Genomic DNA, 17,093 nt, shown 5'->3' on the forward strand with positions numbered 1-17,093 from the left:
AGGATGAGCACTGTATATATACAAAATACTCAAATCCCTACAGGAAGAACAGCCTTTTTTCACATGCTTACCAACCTCGTCAGCTGTCAAAGGTTTGAACTGCTGCAGAACTGATGTCTGCTACACTCAGACAAACCTTTGTGGATTTTGGTCTTTCCATTAGAAATACTTCCAGTAGTATTCCATCTGTTTCCCAACTTTATGTGCAACAGGACAATGTATAGAATGTGAATCTATAATGCTGTCTTTGCCTTTGAAATTCATTATGAGGGTAGAAAGAGAACTAGCTTCTGTAATGAAACTACAAGTAATACCCAAAGGATTCTAAATTTAAGCAGTAAGTACAAGTTGCTTCTTCAGGGAAGACGAGCCTGCCTTGAATTTACAGCCCAGAAACTAAAGTGCCAAATTTAATAGGCACCTCCACAAAGCAGGGTACAATACAGTATCTCTGAGTGAGATTCCTGCTCTGAGGAGCTCATTTGTCCAATGATGAATATTTATGTATGTCTATATATATGCACATATGCGTAGTTTTGCTTTCATTCCTTAATGCAAAGGTTCCTTCTCAAAACTGCCTTAAACTACTTATTTAAGAAATATACTTCTTTTAACATTTTTATAGCATTGTATTCACAAGCAGAAAAACAACATCTATCACTCCTCTGTGGTAGGCAGAAGTGACCAAAATTAACAAAAGTTTCATTAACTTATTTTTTTGGAAAACAGTTTATACTACCTGCTGTTCCCTCTTTTCATACAACGTCCATCTTCCCCATTCTCAAAAATCCCTACAACAAAAGCAACAATAAAACCTCCACCAAACAAAAATCCCATTTTTTTTCACCCTGAAGAGCCTCAGGCAAGTAAGCCTTGCCTGTCTGTATCTGCTTTCATTGGTAACAACTGCTGTGATCTGAAAGAGTAACATGGCAAGAATTTTTTCCAAGTGAGTTTTGGCCCTTTTGTGTTAGCTGGCATATTGAGGCATGAAGTCCACTTGCTAGGGGTTAAAGTGGAGGAGACAGAAACATTTATTTACATGTAACTGAAGTCTGTCTGTCTGCCTGTGACGGAGAGTTAATGCACAAACTGACACAGCACAGCTTTTGTATGTTTAAAAGTGTTTTATGCAGTGACACAAACAAAGCAAGAATCTTACAAGAACAAAGCTCCCGGTACCAGGGCACAAGGCTAGAAGAATTTTCTGCTATGTTTTGTTGCATCCCTGCTTAGAAGAAGTTCTAGCAGGTAGTCTTGCACTCAGTGCATGGTGTCACAGGCTTCATCTTCAAAAGAGCTGACAAAGTAAGTAACCAAAACTTACTGATACTTTAACAGACCAGTGCAAAATGACCATTCCAAAATCCCTTTTAGTTTGTACATCTGTCCTATGTTGTCAAAGATAAGAAAATATGTATCCTCTTAAGTCATACACATGTTACTATTTAAGTCAGAAAACGGTAAATTGCATTCCAGAAACTGATTTTAGTGAATCATGGGAAAAAAGTAGACATATACTGAAAATCTTACCATTTGCATGATCTGAGTTACGCATAGTGAATTGCAAGTTTATGAAAATAAAAGCAGCTTTGATAATCACACATTGGAAGTTAAAGACAACAGTACATGAGTAGTTCATATTCATTATCAAGACTAAAAAATGTGCGTAAAGGGATGCCTTCATAAAATATGCAATTTCCAATACTGAGATACTCAATCATTGGAGAACTTGGCAAAGCAAAACACATACTGGAATGTTAAATCATGATCATCCACAGCTTGCTTCCTTTTGATTAAGATGCTCATAAAACTGGAATGTTAAATCATGATCATCCACGGCTTGCTTCCTTTTGATTTAGATGCTCATAACACACTGTATGAACTGAAAAGAGAATAAGCACTTCTTAGATGTATGACAGAGAATGAGTTTTTACTTTTTTCTCCTACAATACTCATTGTCACTACATTTTCTGTAAAGAAATTTAGTCCATTAATAGTAAAGCTTGAAAATACATGTGAAAATAAGCAAATAGTTAATTAAAGCAAAGCATCTCCTTATTGATACCAGCCACACCAAAAATAAAAACTAGCACACATGGTCCTCCCCACTTGCTCCAAAAAAATCCCCCAAACCCAGGATGACTTAAATCTAGTGTTCTCTTTTTGCTGCACAGATGTGGCTAGGAAGCCAAGACCCAGAAGCCTTACTGAGTGTGATTCGTCCACCAGAACTCCACCAACCCTTCCCAGGAAAAATGCCTACCAAGCTTTAAAACAGAAAATGGAAAAAAAAATCACAGAAAGTGATGCTAACAAGTGATGTAGCTTCTTTGATCTTCTTGAACCACACTAGTTAGAAGTTCAGAAAAAGGTACACAACATTTTATAGAACTCTGTAAAATACATGAAAGCTTTTTGAGACAATACTAAACATGCCCTAGAACTTCTGGGTTCTTGCTGCATGTGTAGGGAAGGCACAAACTCAAATCATTACTGATTGTCTTAAGTTTTTCTTTTGTTTTGCCCTGGAATTTTAATAGATTCCTTAAAATTTACTTACATCATCATAGTGGAAGTTCACAAAACCCTGCTGAGTTGTATCCCTTCTTCTAAAGCATTCTGCAAAAATTCATTAAGAAAACAGAAACCAGGTAAGAAGAATTGCAAATAAACATTTTTTTTAAGTGTAGAGCACTTTCCTAAAATTTCCCAAGTCACATGAAGGAGAACATGATGAAGAATACTGCAATTCATTCCAAGACTTAATTTCCCACTCTAAATTTTTGTGTTTATCATATAAAACCCTTTATGTTCTGTTAATAAACAAAGTTTCCCAATTTTGGTAACATTACTTTTCTAGTCTCTGGAGTAAACCCTGCATTAGTATGAAGTCCTTTTTTTCATGGGAATTTAAAAAATCCTAGTCTGTAGACTATTGATAGAAACCTCTTTTGTAGTATGCCGAAGTTGAGATAAGTAAAGAAACAGGTTTTATTAAATAAAAATATATTATGGGGATGACAGCAACAAGGCTATAATCCAGCATACCAGTGAGAGCTCGGAGTTTCACACAGCAGGCAATGTAATCATCAAATGCAATCTTTCCTTGAGTGCTGTATCGCCTTGTGATGGCAGTCACAGCCTGTGGGCTCAGTCTAAATCCTATTTGAAAATAATAAAGTCTTATTTTGAAAAGCCAGGTAAGTTAATAGAATCCAACAAGTTTTCATTGGAAATATCATGTGTTAGTTACTGCAGGATGATAACTGGGAAATGGTGTGAGTCAGTGTCAGAAGCAAGAACATTTCACAACTTACCCATGGTCATCAAGGCTTTCTCAAGTTCCTGACGATCCACTGTGCCACTTCCATCACTGTCAAAACTTACAAAGTGTTGCTTCCAGCCATTGACCACAGCCCAGAGTTCTTTAAACTCATTAAATCCCAGTGTGCCAGACATATCCCTCTGATTTCAAAGCTAAGAAAAACATTTCTTAGCTAAACAAAACCACCAACAAAATCTGACAAACAAACCCAACCAAACAAAAAAGGCATCTCTCTGGAGTTAAAACTTACTTGAAGGCCCCTATTAATACAATTTTACTATTATTAATTTCTCTCATAGAACACTAAAGCATCCCCCAGCAGAGATGGAGGTAATACTACCCAAAACCTAAGGTCAGAGATCTGCTCTCCCCACTTCTTCCCAGTGAAACCTGCTAAAGCAATTTTCCCTTTGTGAATTCTACTTTAGTTGACACACTTCTCTTTAACCTGCTGCTATGTAATTGTATCCAATTAAATACATAGCTGAAATAAAAATAAATGCCAAACAATAAATTGTTATAATATTAGTTCTCTTGTATTCTAAGTGGTTTGTTCGAGATGAGCTAAGAGCCCTTCCAGTTTAATTTCTGCTTTTTTCTTTTTAAGTAGGAAAACTTTCAATTTAAGTTTTGGCTAACAAACCTCCAAAGATTCCAACCTTACACAGAATATCTAAGTCTTCCACAGGTCCTACTGCTGAATGCCATATACCATTCCATTAGATACTCAAAGCTGATTTATTCATGGAACAGGATTTAGGAGGACTTAGATTGTATTCAGTCTGTGTACAACAAATGCTTAAAATTCATTAGGAAAGATGAGAAATTGTAAAAGTGTCCTATTTGAAAAGCACAATAAGTGATTTGCACAATACTTTATTCTGGGCCACCAGACCTGACTGTTCTTACACTTAATGGCGAAACAGCTCCCCAGGCTTAGAGGGATACCACTTGCTGTAAAATGATTGGTCACCAAGAGCCTCATTTATTTATTATTTCTTAATTTGCTAAAATTAGTGAGAATGGAGTTTTGTATCTTCCCAATCACAACGATCACAAGACTTATTACGTAAAGGCTGAATGGAAACTACAAAGCATTTCCCAAATGTTTTGGCGCTCTCTCATCTTTGCTTACATAATGCAAAAATGTTTACGTTTCATACTAAAGGATACATCCAGCATTGAGATCATAAGTCTGCAAGTCTCTAAGTTGAAAGCTGTTACAATTAGAAAAAGGAAAAATAAATTATGTTAAGAGCATATTCTTCAGTTTTATCTAAACATAAAATTTCAGATTTATTATAAATTTAAATTATATAAACTATTACGTAATTGGTTCCCTTGTATACAGCCATACCATATTTTTCATCCAAGTAAGTGCCATTACTTGTTAGAAAAACTGACAGCAGGCAATTTGGAGGCAATTCAAGTTATATTTAAAATTAACTTGCTCTCATCTTAATCCACAATAGTTTTGGGTTTCAAAGTGGTCATTTATATTCCCCCCCAACAGACACCACTTGAGCAAGCCAGTTTCACTCACAGAAGCTGTAAACTGAACAGGAGTTATCCCAGCAGAGGAATACTGTCACAGATTTTGGTCAATATCAAAGCTCAGTTCAAACCAAAGCAAAGCATCTTTTTAGAACTGTCTGTCCATTACAAAACAAACCACTTCAACTCCACAGCTCAGCAGAGTGGGGAACTAAGGAGGCTGAAAAGGCAAATCCTTGCCCCACAGAACTGAATACAGAGAATTTACATGACCAAGATATGGAAAGGAAACCATTTGCCATGCAAAGAAAAAAACCCAGCTCTGCAGAAGGCACAACTACACGTTTTCTAGGGAAGAAGAATTAGTGTGCTTTAGATGTGCTTGTTCATTCAAATCATTAACTTACGTTTATATGATCCTGCAATCCCTGACTGGGTGAGACATCTCTGTAGCTCATCAGCATCTATTTGTCCATCCTTTCGATAACAGAAGATGTATCAGCTATTAATACCCTCTCCCAGGCTGCTTATTCCCAGTACCCACTCCCTTTCCAGTGGCATTCAATTAGTTATGCTTCTCAAGACATCCTCATAACTCACAAATATAAAAATTCCTGCTTTTTAGAATATTAAGTTGCTAGTAGAACAAGCAAACGTAGAAAGCAAAGAACTTTGAAAGAAAAACAAAAAAATCAGAAGATACCTATCCACATGGCTTGGAAAAAGCCTCACTTCCAACAAATCCTGCTCAGGGCCAAATAGAGAAAACAACAGCCAATTCATGGAAAGCAATGAGCTGCCAGAACTGGAGGTGGAATTCTAAGCTTTATTCCTCACATCCCCAACATGAAGTTTGGTTCACACAGAGTTTAAATTAATCTCATTCAGGAATGGAACATTATGTCTGTAGACATAAAAAATAATGACACTTCTGCAAAGCATTAGAAGATGAAAAGCCAAGTCAAGGGAGGTTTAATTTGGCTATCAGGAAAAGGTTTTTTTGCCCAGAGAGTGGCTGAGCACTGGAATGGGCTTCCCAGTGACGTGATCACAGCACCAAGCCTGGCAGAGTTGAAGAAGTTATTTGGACAACACACTTGGGCACTTGGTTTGATTCTTGGGGTGTCTTTAGCAGGGCCAGGAGTTGGACTCAGTGATCCTTGTGGATCCCTTCCAACTCAGCATATTCTATGATTCTGTTTGCTACAGCATTTTCCTTATGCTTTTAAACCCACTTTTGAAAACTCTTTTTCTCAAGAGTACAGATATTCTACTGAATGATACGGTGGGAACAACACAGCCTGATAACTTTCAGAAATAAAATATCGTTGTTTAGAAGATAAATAGTAGTTCTATTTTAAATGATACTTGACAAGGTTCTGAAAAAAGGCAACTATGTTTTGAGTCTATGTCAAGTTAATGGCAGTTACACCCAAATTTGCTTCCTATCTACTCCATCAGTCTAATTATACAGATGTATTTAATAATTTCAATTCACAGGGTGGGGAAAGGGAAGAAATTTGAAATAGTCATTAATGTTAAGTAACTGATCTCTTCAAAGGCTTTGTACTTTCTGAAATAAAGATAGGAACTGCATAACCTTAAAACAGAGGAAGATACAAAAGCATGAGTGTAATCAAGATTAACATTACCAAAAATATGCTTGTCTTTTTTGGTTTTTTTAGTAGAACATAAGCAGGTTAAACTAGACAATGTCTATGGGCTTTTCAAACAGGCTAAAAAGTAAATTATTACTTCCTACAAAGACATACTCAATTGAATAAAGATTTCAAACAATACTTTTGACTTTCTTCTGTGAACAAAGGAAACTAATTCATCAAGTCAAAGACAAGATCCCTGTTGTGTACTACTTCAAAGAAAGCTCAGAGAAAACACTAAATATTATATAGCATAAAAACAACACAGCAGCAAACCATAACCAAAACATACTAATTCTACAGTAAGTATAGATGGATAACTGAGATGTGGCTTTTTACAGAGTTGCATGGATGGCCATAAAGGCAAGTGATAATTTATCTGTTACATTTCAGTGTCTCCCTACAGGGTTTTTACTTCTGCACAGAAACTGGTACCAGAAACAGACACCTCAGATTCCAAGGATAACTTTGAAAGCTACTGAGTTCATTTTAGTAAGGAATGATTTCTACAAATGGAAAACATTTCAAAGTATTAACTTAAGTATTCTTAAATGCTAACTTGATCATACCCATCAACCCACTGGGTATGGGTAGTATCCAGCTTCCAGTATCCATGCCTCACTTGACAGAGCTGAAAATGGTCTATGTTTGGCTGAAATCCAGCTCCTGCCACCTCTTCTCCACAGTGCTGTATCCTGTTTGCTGCTCCCTCCCTTTCTCTTTACAATAGGCGCTTATTCATTTGTCCAGCATCAGTTACTGGCTCCAGTGCTGACTCCTGGCACACATCCAGGAGGCACCTGCACAGACACATCTCAGCTGGCAGACAAATTGTCAGCACATTCAGCAGAACTCAGCTCTGGGCTCCACCTTCTCAGAAAGGCCTCACTACACAGAGGTCATTCCAGTGTTCTCCTTTACTAAAAAACACACAGTCTAAATATTTTCATAACCAGTTAGAAGAAGTAGGACACAGACTGCAAGATGCATTATTAATTCAAAAGAGTAACATACAGAACAAAACTAAACCAAGTTATGGTGGGAATCTGAACATCAGCTAATATTGTTGAATTTAAATTTTCATGTTGTGGTTTGCATCTACCTGAGGATAGCAGATACAAGAGCAGAGTTTTAGATTTGCACACACCCTACAGGTGTGCAATAAATAGCTGTAATATAGCAAACAAACAAGGAACTTCAGCTCAATCAACCTAACTTAATTGTTCCTAAACTCTGTAATACAGTTCAAAGAGCATTTGTTTCTAGCAACATACATGATCATACAAAAACAGTATATGCCACAAAATTACCGGAAAGAAATTTAAAATGCAGTGCAGAATGACAGGGAAGGAAAAAAAAGACTTGTGAAAGCCTTTCCTTTAGAAGAATAAGGACTCTATGTTACCAGTAAACCCAGATGTTGGCACAACCCATGACTGCTTTTCCATTTGTGAGTCTATTAAGATCATGTAATGACCTCTTTCCTGTTAGCATTTCCTGCTCTTAGCCAGGCCATCTCCACAGCCCATGCTTTCCACTGTTTCTCTTTTCTTTCTCCTAAGCCTGGCAGCATTCACCAACCCAGAGCTGTCACAATTCAGTTACAAAACCTCATGCATCTATATATTCCCTGCATATACCTGTATAGGAAATAGAGGCATACATGCCTATGTTTGTGTATACATGTACGTATTTACACATACAATATAGAAACTAACAGCATTATTCAAATTGCATAGTTCCTGTATAGTTCCTGTAGGTATACAGCTATAACATAGACCAATACAGCTGTACATGGCAAATAGGCTAAGTAAAACAATTATGGATTTGGTTTTTTTAACTAGAAACATCAGTTTTTCTAACTGCAAATACTAGGCATTTCTCCTTCCAAACGTGGAGAGTATTCCCCCAGAAGAAAAAAAAAAATCCAAGAAGTAAATATTATAAGTTTAGTAAATTTTGTAAGTCAAATAAGTAAATTTTGTAAGTTTACCTGCCCTCCTACTGCAGCAAAATAACCATACAAAGGATCCTGAGCTTGTCCAGGGAATGCTGGTCCTCCTGGAGCTCCTCCATACTTTGGAAACAACAAAAAAATTAATTTTAAATCAATGATTCAGTTAAGGATCTGTAGTTATCAACTTATGTTTTTACATACACACCATAAAAAAACCAACAAAACAAAAACAAAATCAAACCAACCAAAAACTAAACTCCTCATGAAAAAATCCCCCAAATCAACTCTCAATTTCAGTACTGATATACTAATGCATTGTAATGTAAGCAGATCAGTGTAAAACCTTGCACAGGGGCAATCGACTGATCTAGATCCAGCCTGGTCCATCTCTCACCTAGGTTTCATTTTATTCTACCCCTAACAGAAAACGGCGCGCCGAAGAAATACTAAGGCACTGCAAATTTTTTTATCCACCTCAGAAAAGTTGAGCAAAACAGATGTCTAGGGCAAATACATGGAAGAATATGCATTAAGTGTGAAAACCCTTAAATAAAACTGATTCTTAAGTGAAAATCATGGAATGACACCCTCAGCACTGACTTTCTCCCCCGGCAGCAGCAGCGGGGGAGGCGCCTCCTCCCTCCCTTCTCGGCGCAGCCTCGAGCGGCGCCTGCGGCCCCTCCCGGCGGGAGCGGCGGGCAGAGGCCGGGCAGACCCCGCCTGACCCGGCTCCCGCCGCTCCCGCCGGCCACATCTCTCCGCGGGCCCCGGCCCCGCTCACCCCGCCCTGGCAGAACCCGCCGGGTACCGGCTGTCCGGGATACGCCATCTTCGCCTGGCACCGGCTCCGGCGGTCCGGCTGCGCCCGGGAGCAACCACCCGGATACGGAGGGAGGGCGGCAACTTCCAGCCCCGGCCCTCCCCGGAGCCCGCGTCCCGCCACCGCCCGGGCGGGGCAAGCGGCGACCTTCCGCCACCAGGGCAGCGGGCGGTGCCGGGCGGTGCCGTCGGGAGGTGAGGGGCCGCCCCCTCCGATCTCCTCCCCTCCCAGTTCCCCCTCCGGCACGGTGGTACCGGCCCGTGGCCCCGCGGCGGCATTTCCCGGCCCAGCAGGGCGGGGCGCGGCGCTGCGTGGGGCCCGCCCGCACTACGGGGCGGGACGTGGCTCTGTCGGTGAGGGGGTGGCTGGGGAGAGCGGCGGGTGCTGAGCTCGGTCAAGGGCGGCCAGGACTGCGGGCTCAGATCGCCAGCGGTTCCCGGCCAGCAGCTGTCAGACACCCGCGGGAGGCAGCGCCCGTGGAACCGCTCCGCTGAGGAGGAGGAGCGAGCAGCGGAGGTGGAGCCGGCTCCTGGCGCATCCCGGGACCGCCGCTCCCAGGAAAACGGTGTTCTGTGGCGGCTGTGACCCGCTAAGGTGACAGGAAAGCTCCCGACATGTTTACCGGTGAATCGGTTGAGTTGATACCAGATTATTTCAGAACCACCGACTCGTGGTTTACCAAAAGACCGCAAGGCTGAGCAGTTCGTGCGTCTGTGTCGTGCATCCCAAAACGTATCCTTACGTGTTCTCTGTTGGTACCGTTGCTTTTTCTTCAGAATCAGACCACCCGTCCCTGCTCCCAAAGACAGAGAATAAGCTGTATAATTTCTTTTGGGTCTGTAGGTCCAAATTCTGGAGTAGGAGCTGGGGAAATGCCCGTGTGCCACTGGAGCGGGGGAGCCCTGTTGTGTTCAGTCGGGGCCGCTCCGGGTGTGGGGATTCTCTGGGAGAGCTTTGATCCCGCAGCCTCCTCCCGGCTGGCGGCGCTGCCCGGTGCAGCCCGAGGTTTTCTCCGCTGTCCACCCAACACCCCGGGGAGCAGCATCAGCCAGAGCGGCCACGGCTTGGTCTGAGCTGGCCTTGCGACTTTGCAAAACAGAGAACTCCCTCTCTCTCCTAGTGAGAGCTGTTTAATTCAGACGCAAGACCATGAGAAATCAGTTACTGGAGTCTGTATGACTGAAACAAATCTCCTGACAGAGACCTTGCAGGGCAAATGTCCCGTTGTTAAGAATCTGAAGCATAACATTTTATTTTTCTGTTTATTGACATAATTTCTGAAGCACGTTAAAAATTTGAGTAGGACCTCAATGAATTAAAGTATGCTAATTTATAGTAAACTTTCCATTTAAAGTGAGTCACCCTTCTCAGCTTCTAAGTCATCCAGTAAACGGGACTTTCAGACATTATCTACGTGGCATATATTTTATTATTTCAGCACTAATTGCACCTTATAACTGCTAACGATTGCAAATGACATGAAAACAAAACAGATGTTCTGTGTTATTTAATAATCAATAGAGTTGCCAAATGAGACAAATAATTATTTAATGACTTCCTCACAGAGAATAGCATATATGAAGCTATGAAGCAGCTGAGAAACAAAGCAGTTACCCTGTCTAGTTTCTTGGCTTAAGAAATACCTATCTCACAAAGATATTTAACTAAATGTGTTGATATCAAGCTGTGTGGTGGTCAAATAGTTGTTTTGACCAGACAATCACGTGCAGTGAAGGTTATTGCAGGCTCTGTGCTGCACTTTGTTAGAGTACATATATTAATGTCCGAACAAAAAACTCTCCTAATTAAAATAGGACCTAGGAACAGGGATAAAAAAGGCTGGAAAGATTGAAAATAAGTGGTAAAGAATGTATGAGATAAGATTTGAAGAGTTATACATTGATAAACAAAATGTCAAATTATATATATGTATTGCCTGTAACTTAATAGGAATGAATTTTTCATTGCTTCAGTGGGAAAAAACTAGATATGATTTATACCAGTCGGTAGATAAAGACACTAAGCTGTACCATGTAGCTGTATAGAGAAGGAAGATGTGTTTCATAATTTGGGGTAGGGTTTTTCTGTACTTTAATTCAGCGTAAATATCTGGACATCCTCTATTTTCAGTACTTCTACTGAGACTCATGGCACTCAGCAAATCATAGAGTTTAGGCTGGAAAAGATCTCTTGGAACATTGAGACCACCTGTTAATCCAGCACTGCCAGGCCCACCACTAAACCATGTCCCTCAGTGCTATATCTACAGGTCTTTTAATTCCCCCAGAGATGGTGATTCAGCCACTTCCTTGGGCAGCCTGTTCTGAAGCTCAACAATGCTTTCAATAAAGACATTTCTCCAAATATCCAAAAACCTCCCCTGGCACAACTTGTGTCCATTTCCTCTTTTGTTCCTTGCAAGTAGAGACTGACGCCCACCTCACTGTGACCTTTTTTCAGGCAGTTGTAGAGAGTCATACTGTCCCCTTTCAGCCTCCTTTTCTCCACACTAATCACCCCTGGTCCCCTGCTCTTCATCAGACTTGTGTTCCAGACCCTTCGTCAACTCTGTTGCCCTTCTCTTGCCCCACCACCTCAGTGTTCTCGTAGTGAGGGGCCCAAATGCACTGCACTCAGTAGTTAGCATTTGCAAGATTATTTATATTCCAACATACATGAGCAGAAGAGCTAGGAGATGTGTAACCAAGGGATGTATTTTAAATGGATTGGATTGTTGGGTAGGCATTTTGTTTGCACTGGTGCATTTGCTTATTCCTTATCCGAGGAAAATGAAGGTTGCAAAGGAAAGCTGTTTGAGGAGATTATTGAGTATGCATCTGCCTTCTGAAGGGCTACTGAGCTGTGGTAACCTTTTAAGTTTCCATAAGTTCATCATATTACAAACACACCAGTAAGAAATCTGTGTGGAATAAATAGTTTCTGATTTTGCAGATCTCAAGAGTGTGTGATCCCTGTAGTGGGAAAATTGAAGTCAAGCAACACAGGATGCTAGTACTATTGCCTTTTTTTTTTTGATAATTCACTATTTTTCTAAGAAAAGGCCTAGGTAAAACAATTTTGTTTAGACAGGGAAAATTATGTGCACAGTTTTCATTCCATAGCTTTTTCTGGATTCTTTATAGTAGGATTTTAAGAAAGAATTCAGAATGGAGCTACAGTAATAGTGTAACCCTAACCTCTGGTCACAAGTCACATTCATTATGTGTGCCATGCTTCCTCAAAGTGAACCAAGGCTAGCATAAACCCATGACAAGTCACAGACTTTCTGTTTGCCCATCTGCTCTAATTCTGTTCCTTCTAAGTCTGGGTACATTTAACTGTGACATGAGCTCACACATGATGTGGGAATTTGGTCATCCTGAACAGAAAGCCTGGAGCTGGATCCTGCTGCCAGTAACATTCCCATCTGGTGTAGTGGCTGGGAGCTTGGTGCTGGTGTGCTGAGGTGTTACACTTCCCTGACAACTACAATAAAGCTAGGAAGGAGAAAGAGAATTCAAGTGTAAAGTTCAATTTTCTTGAGGTGTTTACTTAGCGCGGCTGAGGTGATAAAAATTTCAGAATAAATAAAGGAAGGCCAAGAAATAATCTCCTCACCCTTTTAATCGCAATACTTGAAAAGAAGCATAATTTTAAACAGTGGAAAAATACCTACAATACAGACCAAATGTCTCTAATAAAATGCCTGACTTGTTGCCCAGAGGAATGGTGCTTCTGTGTTCTGCTGTTTTAATATCTTTGATGCCACCCTTTCATTTTTTATTTACTGCATATTACTTATGCTCAGTTCTGCAGCCAAGTATTTTGTACAGGATTTCCTTTAGTAACCAAGTTTTATGCTGGATTCATCATATGATGTACTTGAAAGGATAGGGGGCAACGGGAAGGCATTTCTGTTGATTTATAGATACAGAGAATATGGAGAACAAAATTTTCTATAGATTTTAGTCATCCAGTTTGAGCTACCTCAGTTTTTCTGCTTTATCTGTCTTCCAGACTTTTCCCTCCCAGCTGCAACTTTTTTAATAGATGGTTCAGAGGTGACCAACTCCTTTACTCCATAGTCAACTTCTTTGTTACATCTGTGTTCAGAGTTGTGGAAATTGTTCATCACTTCCTGGGCATCAGCAAGACTATCATGGAAGGCCTAAAACAAGATAACCTTAATTGTGGATGGTGCAGCTTGTGAGGTTTTGATATTGAGATTTTTTGAGGCTAACACTCAGCTTTTATTCAATGCCGTACAATAACACAATCTACCACATCCATTTAATTATAAATACAACAGTTTGTGTGCTCCCCAGGCATGAGTTCTTTACAGAACAAAAGCTGAAATGCACTTTTTCAGTAATGACATTAATTTCTTAGATCTGGTACGTTGCAGTCAGATGGCTCTCAAGATGGCTCCCAAGATATAATTGCAATATAAAGATATCAGATGATAACAGTGATACGTGCCTATGGCTTGAAAAAGACATTTACAATGCTGCTTACTTTGCATATCACTTTTCAACTGATTTTTATTCCTTTACAATCAAAATACCTTATTTCAAAACCTTCAGTACCAAGAGCTTGGATAATATAAAACAGATTGATGACCACCAAAGAAAGTCATGCAAGCTCTTTTAATTATTTTGTGGAATAACATGGGGTCAGGATTCAGGTCTCTGTTTTTACTGGACAGAAGCCAGGATATGAAAAGGAACTGTGTATAAAGGATTGAAGCACAGAACAAGTTCAGCAATAAGGCATCTGATTCTTCCTGTACAACAGTTTTTGCAATCCTATGTGTCAGCATATATGGTCTCATATAAATCAGAATATTTATTATGCTACTTTAACTTCTGAAAGGCTAGGATTCTGCTGTACCAGCTGGATGGTAAAGAAAGGCGTGTAAAAGTCCCAGGTGGAGATGGAAAGGAATTGCTGTGAAGCCTTATTCTTCTGAAGCAGTGCCATGGGTATCCAGCTACGAAAGGGATATTCCTGACGGTTTAGGCATTATGCTCTGCAGCACCACTACTGGCGATAGGTGAGAAATGAACTCATAGCTGGCGAGTTAGCGGTGGTTCAGGGACAGTAACTTCTGGGCACAAAAACAACATACAGAGCATAGAAATGATGCTTCAGGTGTCTGAATTCTATGATTGTCACCCATCAGGTGCCTGATGTCCATTAGGGCTCTCATTCTTAGCTCCAAAATCTGTTGAGAATGTAGGCAGATAGTGTTTATTCTCTCCATAGTCTACTGAGTTGAACGGAGTTGACACCAGTGCAGTGCTACCAGAATTCATTTCCATTTGCTGATCTCTCATTTCCAGATGTAATGAGACTGGCCAAATTACTGGGGAAACATCTTGGGCTGGTTTGCATGTGACTCATGTAGTAGAAGGGAAATAAACAGGAAAATAAAGTTTAGGTTTTTTTTACTTGTTTTTAAGTGCCCCATTACCAAATATGACGCAATGGAGTTTTTAGCATTTGGGGGAATCCCAGGTTTCAGCATACTGGAAGTGAAAGGTGTGTCGCACTCTGTGGAGAAAAGTCACTTTCCTAATCATGATGTCTCCTCTCTTGTTTTGGTTAATGCTTCTGTTGCAGCATGGGATGTATGTTGAAAATGCCTCAAATATTGCAACACATATCCCCAAGTGGCCAACATGAGATGTATTTTCAATTCCTGTCAGTCATACTTGAGTACACTCTGAAAGCAATACCAGTGAACACAAGTGAACACTTCATCCTGCACCTCTGGCTTTTGTAAATATTTTTTCCTCACCTGTATAGTCTGTGGCTGTTTTCTTTGTTCCTTGTATTAGCTTCTTTGCTCCTTTTGTTCAATTTCTTGAAACCTATTATCTCAATTGGTAGAGCATGGTGCTAATAACTCCAGAGTCATGAATTCAATCCCTGTACAGGCCATTCATTTAAGAATTGGAATTGCTGGTCCTTGTGGGTCCCTTTCAACTCAGAATGTTCTGTGATCTGTGAGCTTTATGACTTGCTAAAAAGCAATAAGCCTATTCCTGTCCCAAAAAAAGCCCACTAGATGTCACACTGCTACTTCTAATTCAGGCACATCAGCTCTTGCTTGCTGGCTGTCTAACCTACACCTGTTTTTCACAATATCCAAATATAAGTTCTACCAAAGACAGAAATACCTAGACCTAGACAGGCCTCTGGTACCAGCTGTGGAAGCAGCTCCTTGGGTCCCAGCGCTCATCTCTAGTAGGAGCCGTAGAATTCCCAAGCCTAAAGCAATTATTTGTGCCAAAAGTCTCTTTTAAAATGTCTAACAGTGGTTTAGGAGTTTATATATAGGTTTTTCTATTGCAAAAATTTAACACATATTCATGCATATATGTTTGGGAATCCATCCTGAAGATTATGGGTAATATTTAAATGCTTGAGTATGACAGTTCTAAATAACTAGATTGGTTGAGAAGTGTAATTTCTAAAATTAGCCACAACTCTGCCACTGAAAATATTCCACTTTGCCATATTTTATTTGAAGTGTATCACAGAGAACATTTCTTCTCCCTTTGTTGAGCATAAAAATCTTGTCCACCTAGAAAGAGTGAGCATGATGCACAAATGAGATCATAATTTGTGAAGTCAAGTCAGAAATCATTAGCCAGTTATGCATAATAATGTATCAAAACATAATAATATTTGATTTAGAACATGGTACCATGGCTGTTAGGAGAGCTGATGATGTAGTTTGTTCTTACTTCATGTTTGCAGGATGTCTGGTACGGTTTTGTTGTTGTTGTTGTCATATTGATGCTTCTTTCTTGTTCAGTCCTTTTGCAGCTGGATTCTTTCATACATTGTTAATATGTACATTATGGCTGATTATTCCTTATTCTTTCAGTGAAATGATTAGAATTTTCATGAAGAAAATGAAAGGTCATACATCACCTCTAAGTAAGACATCCACAAATGTTTATAAAATCATGCGCAGGACTTATGGAAAAACAAAAATAGGCTAGGCAGGCTTTCAGTTGTACTCTGTGCTCCAAAATGATTAAGGCTTTCCAGTTGATACTTATTTATATATAATTGACCTGTTCCTGGAATCTTTGCAGATGCTAATAATCACTTGGTGGTTTCCATTTGTGTTGTGCATGCTTAACCTCTTGCAGCCAGGAATGAATTGGCCTTGAACTGTCTAACAGCATTCTGCAAGTTAACAGAAAAGCTTTCTGATTTCATTTGAAATTTATTTAAACAAAAGTTAGAACAGTTGGTTGGTGGCAGTAAACATGAAAACAAGGCTCTGGATTATGGAGTTGCTCTCAAATGTGGCAACCCAGTCAGTTCAAGCACAGTCATGTCCACACTTATGGATTAGTGCAATAACAGATTAGGGCTTTTATGTAACTCTGAGGATGTTCTTTCTTCCCTTTCTGCTTTCATCCACAGGTTTTGTGTCTTTGTTCATTTGTGAGACAGTTTTCATCACCTTTTGTACTGGCTAATACCTGATAATGTCTTTCCAATAGTTTAGCTTAAGCACAATACCTCCACATCTAACACTTCAAAGCGTTTGCAGACTTCCATACATGTATTTCAAATATGCACTTTAAAAAATTGGTCAGAACTACTGTTCACATCATATTTTGGCATGGAGGCCAACAAAACATGGAAGACTTGGAAAAAAGCCCTAAAAGACATGGTCTGAAAAAGCCACAGATATGCTCAGGGCAGAGGCGCAGTTGTTTTGACTTGTAAAATGGTTTTATGATAGCTCATGACAACCATTATCTTGGACTTAAGGGGCCCCAGTTATTCACTGGTAGTGGGCACAGTGAA

General features: G+C 39.9%; 1 protein-coding gene across 2 annotated transcripts; it reads right to left on the bottom strand.

The window, feature by feature from the left end:
- Window positions 1–1,107: 1,107 nt before the first annotated feature.
- SRI (sorcin) lies at window positions 1,108–9,399 on the bottom strand. 2 transcript variants are annotated; one of them, XM_030964644.1, is made up of 8 exons: window positions 9,219–9,399; window positions 8,474–8,557; window positions 5,230–5,299; window positions 4,502–4,545; window positions 3,321–3,468; window positions 3,052–3,165; window positions 2,564–2,622; window positions 1,108–1,885 (listed from the first exon to the last, which is right to left on the bottom strand). In XM_030964644.1, exons 1-8 carry the CDS (start codon window positions 9,264–9,266, stop codon window positions 1,859–1,861), a joined length of 594 nt encoding a protein of 197 aa, XP_030820504.1. In that variant the 5' UTR covers window positions 9,267–9,399; the 3' UTR covers window positions 1,108–1,858. The 2 variants fall into 2 exon arrangements, with proteins under 2 accessions (XP_030820504.1, XP_030820512.1); XM_030964652.1 differs by having other exon boundaries at window positions 1,525–1,885; window positions 9,246–9,399.
- Window positions 9,400–17,093: the final 7,694 nt, after the last annotated feature.

The sequence above is a fragment of the Camarhynchus parvulus genome, chromosome 2, assembly GCF_901933205.1.
Source record: "Camarhynchus parvulus chromosome 2, STF_HiC, whole genome shotgun sequence".
NCBI classification, from domain to species: Eukaryota; Metazoa; Chordata; class Aves; order Passeriformes; family Thraupidae; genus Camarhynchus; species Camarhynchus parvulus.